The sequence below is a fragment of the Sebastes fasciatus genome, chromosome 20 (assembly GCF_043250625.1).
Source record: "Sebastes fasciatus isolate fSebFas1 chromosome 20, fSebFas1.pri, whole genome shotgun sequence".
Classification (NCBI taxonomy): domain Eukaryota; kingdom Metazoa; phylum Chordata; class Actinopteri; order Perciformes; family Sebastidae; genus Sebastes; species Sebastes fasciatus.
This window is the reverse complement of record NC_133814.1, coordinates 13,451,588-13,458,418: the sequence shown is the minus strand read 5'-3', so window position 1 is coordinate 13,458,418 and position 6,831 is coordinate 13,451,588. Positions and strand designations below refer to the sequence as shown.

At 41.4% G+C, this 6,831-nt stretch overlaps 1 protein-coding gene across 4 annotated transcripts in view; it reads right to left on the bottom strand.

Annotated features, from left to right (window-relative positions):
• LOC141758340 (uncharacterized) overlaps positions 1-6,416 on the bottom strand; it is a 7,361-nt gene extending 945 nt beyond the window's left edge. The window contains exons 1-8 of one of the 4 annotated variants that reach the window (XM_074619632.1): positions 6,248-6,416; positions 2,683-4,721; positions 2,423-2,468; positions 2,027-2,176; positions 1,405-1,497; positions 1,101-1,226; positions 817-939; positions 1-20 (exon numbers count right to left, since the gene is read on the bottom strand). The exon at positions 1-20 is cut by the window's left edge and continues 52 nt beyond it. In XM_074619632.1, the coding sequence (XP_074475733.1) occupies positions 1-20; positions 817-939; positions 1,101-1,226; positions 1,405-1,497; positions 2,027-2,176; positions 2,423-2,468; positions 2,683-4,683 (2,559 nt within the window). In that variant the 5' untranslated portion in view covers positions 4,684-4,721; positions 6,248-6,416. The remainder of the gene's footprint in view (positions 21-816; positions 940-1,100; positions 1,227-1,404; positions 1,498-2,026; positions 2,177-2,422; positions 2,469-2,682; positions 4,722-6,247) is intronic. The other 3 variants (XM_074619634.1, XM_074619633.1, XM_074619635.1) reach the window with 3 other exon arrangements.
• Between the last annotated feature and the right edge of the window lie 415 nt (positions 6,417-6,831).

Here is a 6,831-nt window from a genome sequence, read left to right as displayed (position 1 = left end):
CACGACGCAGTTGGCACAACCTGCAACACAATTTGAATCATGACATTACTGAGGAGGACAAGGTGTCTGTCAAATAATCCTTCATCTTCTGCTTTTTATTTTCTGTGTATCAGACTTGGATAAGTGAGTACCTGATGTATAACTTCCCTATGTTACTCCTGCTTCCTCTAGCCAACGCTATGTGGTCATGGTAGTGTGCAGTAGTTTATACCCATAGACACCATTTGAGCTTAAATTCTCAAACTGGTCTATACAAAATATTTTGGTTCCTTTTCATTGGCTTCTTCGTTAATGCAAAACCCCATTGCTCTTTCCTCGTGAAGCCATTTATACAACGGGACACAGTCTGACTTGATAGATGTGACTGAACATATAAACTTGTGTCAGTTCTATATGGACAAGCATTACTGATGTAAACAAAACATTTGCAGCATCAGCAAACATTAAACCTTCATTACTTGTTGGCAGTTGTATGAAAATAACTGAAAATCAATTTAAGAAGTGCCAACAGGCCACTCTTTCGTTTAGATTTGGATCGAGGATTGTACATCATGACCCTTATGATTGTAAGAGCTACACAAAACATGTTTGTTTAACTGAAATGTCAAGAAATATGTCTGATCCGGGAGAAGAAATCATTTCAAACAACACAAGGATGGAGATAACTACAAGATCTTAATATGCAGATGGTCAGCCTGTGCACGGAGCCTTACAATAAAGTCCTATTAGATAATACACCAAATAGGTTATTGGACTTGTCAAGTAGGCACCTCACAGCAGAGGTTTGATTAAATTAGTCTGAGCTGTCTAGCTTACCGTGGCCTCTGGGTTTAGCTAGCTGAGCTCTATGGCTGGTCGCAGGCTGTTTCAGGGCTCTGGCTCTACTAACATTGCAAGATGTTGAGATTTCCGCAGCAGTACTGGCTGGCACTGCAGCATCTGGAAGTATGTGATAAAAAAAACAGGCAAGTAACTCACAAAAAGTCAGAAAGTCCAGGTTATTGAACTCACTTGACCATAAAACACATCAGCAACACAAATATCTCAATCTATCTCAATTGTTCTACATAACAGAACCGTATGGTACAACGCCAACCTACCGTCCCTTTGAGTTTTAGCTGGCAAAGCTCTCTTAGTGGCGGTGGGCGGTTTCAGGTTTTTGCTTCCGTTTGCAGCATCACAGGAAGTTATTGAGAATTCAGTGCAACTGGGTGGTAATGGAGTATCTGAAAGGATGAGATAAAAGTGAGTGAGTAAGCTCAGAATAGTCCAGTTTGTGAACACCATCACAATAACTGTTGCACAGTTTTTGTTATAGGTGTTGTCAGGTAGCTTTTGTGCAAATACTACCGGATAAGTCTATAAAATGCTAAAAAAAACAACAACATCTGTAGGAGTTTTTACCCATTTTCTTCCTCTTTGCTATTGGAAAAGCTTCACCTCTAGTTAAGGGTTGCTTCTTTGCTTGAGAAGTCCTCATCACAGGGTTAGTAGCTGCTTGAGTATAAAGAGGGAGAAAAAACAACAAAATTAATGACCAAGCATGTCGCACAAGACAGTCAAATTGCAGATTCATTCCCCAGTGGAGACAACACTCCACACAGCCACTTAGTCCTCATTAATACAGCTATTTGAGTCAGTATCGGTCCGATATCCGATCCAGTATCGGAATAGGTGCATCCCTACTTTAAACTTTTTGTTTTGGACCCGTTTCAAGGTAAGTAAAGGTAGAAAACCTTATTTTTCATTAAAAGTGAAATAATTTTTAGGATTTTTCAAGTGTGGCTGGTAATTATTAGTCACCAACATGAACATTAAAAGTACTCTCATTGTGGTTTGTCTTGCTAGCCGTTCCTTCTTGCTCGTTTACTTTCTTTATTATGGGGGCTCAGAAATACAACTGTATAGGAATACCACACGTATGTACCGCAAGATCCAATTCAAACTATGTACTGTCAAATTTATGTATATTTATCTTTCATATTTGTATATCAGAATTAACAGTCAAAGGACACCGTATGAGTACCTGTGGGTCCATGGAGTTTGTTAGTGCTTGAAGCAGCTTGTGTGTTGCTTCTCAGCAATGGCGGCCTGAGACCCGTCGCAGCTCTCTGGATGCCAGACGGCATGCTGCTCAACCGAGGTCTCTGCAAACTCGAATTGGTTTGCTTGGATCCTAATGTCGGCACAGAGGGAAGACAGTGTGGATAGCTAATGCTTTGTGCACATATGCATCTAGAGCTGCAACGATTAATCGATTAGTTATCAACTATTAAATTAATTGCCAACTAATCTGATAAGCAATTAATCATAAGGAGCACAGATGCTTACGATTCTCATCCCATACTTTTAATAATTTACCATCAATATTTCTGAAGAATAAAAGCAAGCCAATTCTAAAAATGAAATACAAACTGCCTACCTGTTGTTGTAGCACGTAACTTGTAAGAGCTTGATATTCCTGTGGTCTTCAATACACAAGAACAGAGGATATCATCAACAGACTGTAATCAATACATGCAGTCAATGTTTGTGTTCAGTTGTCAGGTTTCACTCATGAAAAAAGAGTGGATTGAACAGATGAAACTGACATGGTCAATCTGATATATTTCATTAAACAGAAAGTGCCGTCAACATTTTGTACACTTAGTGGATTACAAAAAGACATTCAAATCCTACTACCTGGAGTGTATCAGGAGCAGTCGTACTTCTCAAAGCTTCGGCTTGGGTTCTCTGTCTCGTCATGGGCAGGCCTGACGTCAACATCTCAAACCTTCCTGGAAGTGCAGAGGCCGGCTTGTGTCTCAACAACTGGGATGCAGCTTTCGGAGGAGGCAAAAGGGATTTAGCAGCTGGCTGCGTCAAGAACGTTTTTCGATCGCAGGCGATGTTTGACGGAACGTCTGACGGCACCTGACCATCTGGCTTACTGGGGCCATCCCCGTACAGTTTTTTCTGTGCTACTATGATTTTGCCCTCCTCCCGTTGAGTGTTAAAGTTAACAATTTTACAGCTAATCATTGGTGTTGAAGTGATCAAAGGGTCGAATGCGCTTGCTTTGTTGTCCTCCGTATCCATGTTTTGATTTGTTAGAATTGATTCTGAATTGTCAGAAAGACCGTCTGTTAAAGGCAGACATGATTGTGAAAGACCCTGAGTCTCACCAGCTCCGGTAGCCACCTCAACAGCTGGATTAACTTCAAACGTGCTCTCAGGTGTGTCAGCCGTCTTGGCATTAGGGTCTGTACTAGCAGGTGTCCCATTATGTTTCGACACTTCAGGAGGGTGGACTTCAGAATTGTTTTCTTTCGGGCTACTCGTTGCATTATAGCCCTTAAGGGGAGAAGGCTTGTCGAAAGTGTTCTGGGGACTGTCACTTGAGCCTGTTTCTGACAAAGTTATGGTGCCATTCTGCTTTGAAGGGGGTTTAGTGTCGAAAGTGTTGTTTTGGAGACAAAAGGTTGCAGCACCAGCGTCCCCTAAAATAGTATTGGCGCTGGATTTTTGAAGAGAATGTCTATCAAAAGTGGCGTTCTGCATATCACATGAACCACCTGCCTTTACAGCGGAGCTATTTTGATTTATAACAAGGGAAGTTTCGGTGCTGTTGTTAGAGACTGAAATAGCCTGATCTGTAGCCTCACTCTCCGCTTTGGGACTGTTTACATTAGATGGGGAGATATCCAGTGTCTTATTTTGAGCAGTGGTGTTTGAATCGGCGGAGGAACTCAACTGGGAGGGCTGGAGAGAGGTAAACGTGTTGTTCACAGACTCAGATGTTTTTGGGCTTGGTTGTGGCTCCTTGCTGGTCGACTCGGCGTCATGGCTGCTAAGTGGCTCTTCACTGTTAGCTTCCACAGCATTAGAGGTCAGCACAGGTTCACCATGAAGCTCAGACGTGACAGTCTTTGAACTAGTGTTGCACTGCACATCAGAAATAGAGGACTGTGATGCAGCACACTGAACAGACTTGTCACTCGAGGAGCTTATGTCGTGAGTAAAATTAGCAGGATGGGTACCAAATGTGTCATCAGCTGACGTTTGAATCTTCACCGTGTTTGGTTCACTGGGCTCCAACAAAGGCCTACTGTTTTCAAAAACACTACCCTGTGTGTACATGGTGGATAATTCCCCTCCTTGTGGTAGCTCTGGATCACGTGTAACATCAAGGAGAGTGATTTCTGGGGAGCGTTGGAAATCCATCCAAAGCTCCGGAGCATACATATTCTCAGGGGGGTCAACCATCATGTCATCAGGGTCTGTACTAGCTGTTTTCCAATTATGTTTAGGCAGTCCAGGAGAGTGGACTTCAGAATTGTTTTCTTTATCACTCGAAGTATCACTTGAGCTCGTTTCTGAGAACATTTTTGTGCCATTCTGTACAGAAAGTTTAGTGTCGAAAGTTTCATTCTCCGCTTTGGGACTGCTCACATTAGACTGGAGAAGATCCAGGGTCTTTTTCTGAGGGCAGGGTGTTTGACCAGTGGTGTTTAAATTGGTGGAGGAACTCAACTGGGAGGTCTGGAGAAAGGTAAACCTACTTTCCACCGACCCAGCTGTTACAAGTGTAGCAGGAAGAGCTGAATCACATGTAACATCAAAGAGGGTACTATCCGGCAAGGATTCCTCATTCAGCCAGCGCACAGAAGCATCCAAGCCACCTAATGACTGCCCAGAAGACATCTTTACAGGTGTCCTCTCAGACCCTCCGTGCTTGCAGCCTGTGAATGAGACGATTTAATAAACACAAAACATTTTTACTTTCACATTACCAGATCATGTAAACTTACATTGGGCCAATATGTCACAATTCTTGCCAGCTCTGAAATATGGCAACATCATTTTTAAAAACATCTTTATGTAATGCTACAGACTAGTTAGTAAATATAGCAAGTGCGTACAAAATACAAATGAAAACATTTAGCTTTTAACCTCTATTACACACTGAGTTGTGTGTTAAAACACTATGTATGTCTGTCTAGGCGAACCACACCTACCTGCACCCTAGGGCCTAAGAGGTTCATTATAAAATAAAGCCAACTGATGACCACAGACCAGTGTCAACTACTTGTGTAATGTAATTAAGCACACTGACAGTACATTTACTACATTATGATCATTAGTAGGACGATGAGCACTGTGACTAACGTTGATGAACATCAATTTACCTTCAGTTTAGTTAAAGCAGAACGCATATTATGTTAGCTAGACACAATAATATCTCAACTTCAGCCAGCAGAGAAGGCTCACAGATTAATACACAACATGGCAGTTAAAAGAAACCACTGACCGATGTAGTTTGGTCAAGTTTTATCTTTAATCTTACCAGTCCAGTCCAGTTCTGAGGTCTCTACACTGGCTCCCTGTCTCTCAGAGAACTGATTTCCAAATACTGCTGCTGGTTTACAAATATAAATATTTTGTTTAGGGGCCAAAATATATTTTTGAACTTCTGCTGTGTTATGAACCATCCGGACCTCTCAGGTCATCCGGATCAGGTCTGCTTAGTGTCCCCTTAGAGTCAGAACTAAACATGCAGAAGCAGCATTCAGTTTTTATGCACCAAATATTTAGAATAAGCTCCCAGAAACCTGCAGGACCAACTCCAACTCTGAGTTCTTTCAAATCAAAGCTTAAAACTTTCCTGTTTGCTGCTGCCTCTTTATTAAACCAGATAAGGATCTTATACTGCACTAGAGCTTTTACTCGTGTGTGTTATACTCTATTTTAGCTTCTATCCTAGCTTTAATTTTTAGCTTGTTTTTATTTTCTAATCTTTAATGTTTTTAATAACTGTTTTAATGTGTCTTATTGTTTCAAATATTTTTTATAAGGAAGCATGTGCATGTCAGTGACATGTCAGACTTCTGTTGGGTGTGTATCATGCCTCATTTTTGATATATACTGTATCAACAAAAACAGACAATACTAGGAACTAAGGGCAAACAAAAAGGGAGACAAGCAAATACAAAAAAACATAAGTAGTTAAAGGAAAAACAAACAAACAAAACAAACAAAAAATAAATATAAATAAATAAAACACCGACAACACCCTAAGGCACACAAATCAGGGAGACATTGTCTTAATGTCCTTGAATGTTTATGTAAAGCACTTTGAATGCTCTGTTGCTGAAATGTGCTCTATAAATAAAGCTGCCTTGCCTTGCAGTAGTGACGTCATGCTCGAGGCTAAGCTAATGGTAGCTTAGTAACGTTAGTTGGTAGACTTAGGTTAACTTTGACTTACCGAACTCAACAGAAACTTCTCCAGGGAGGTTTATGTCTGTGAAAAGACTTTTAGTTGTTTTCTTCAGATTCGAGTTTGCTGAATCGACTAAAACAAGCTGACAACGATGTCAAAATAATGTCGACATGTTCATAAAGTTCACAACCAACCGCTGCTGGAGCGCCGCTCCGGTTCAAACAGTCAGCTCTCCAACCAATCACAGCTCTCCTCACTCCTCATTGGATGATTCCAACCAATCACAGCTCTCCTCACTGGATGATTCCAACCAATCACAGCTCTCTTCCACTCCTCATTGGATGATTCCAACCAATCACAGCTCTCCTCACTCCTCATTGGATGATTCCAACCAATCACAGCGCAAGGTTTCCTCTTCGTGTGTTTCAAAGTGAGTGGCGTCCATGCGTTCCTGGGGCAATACTGACATCTACTGTCTCCACAAAACTACACTTTAAAATTAAACACTAGTGATGGGAATTCAGGCTCTTTTTAGTGAGCCAGATCATTTGGCTAAGCTCACCAAGAAGAGCCGGCTCTTTCGGCTCCCAAACGGCTCTTCGTTTTACCACTTCTGCCTTTTATAATTC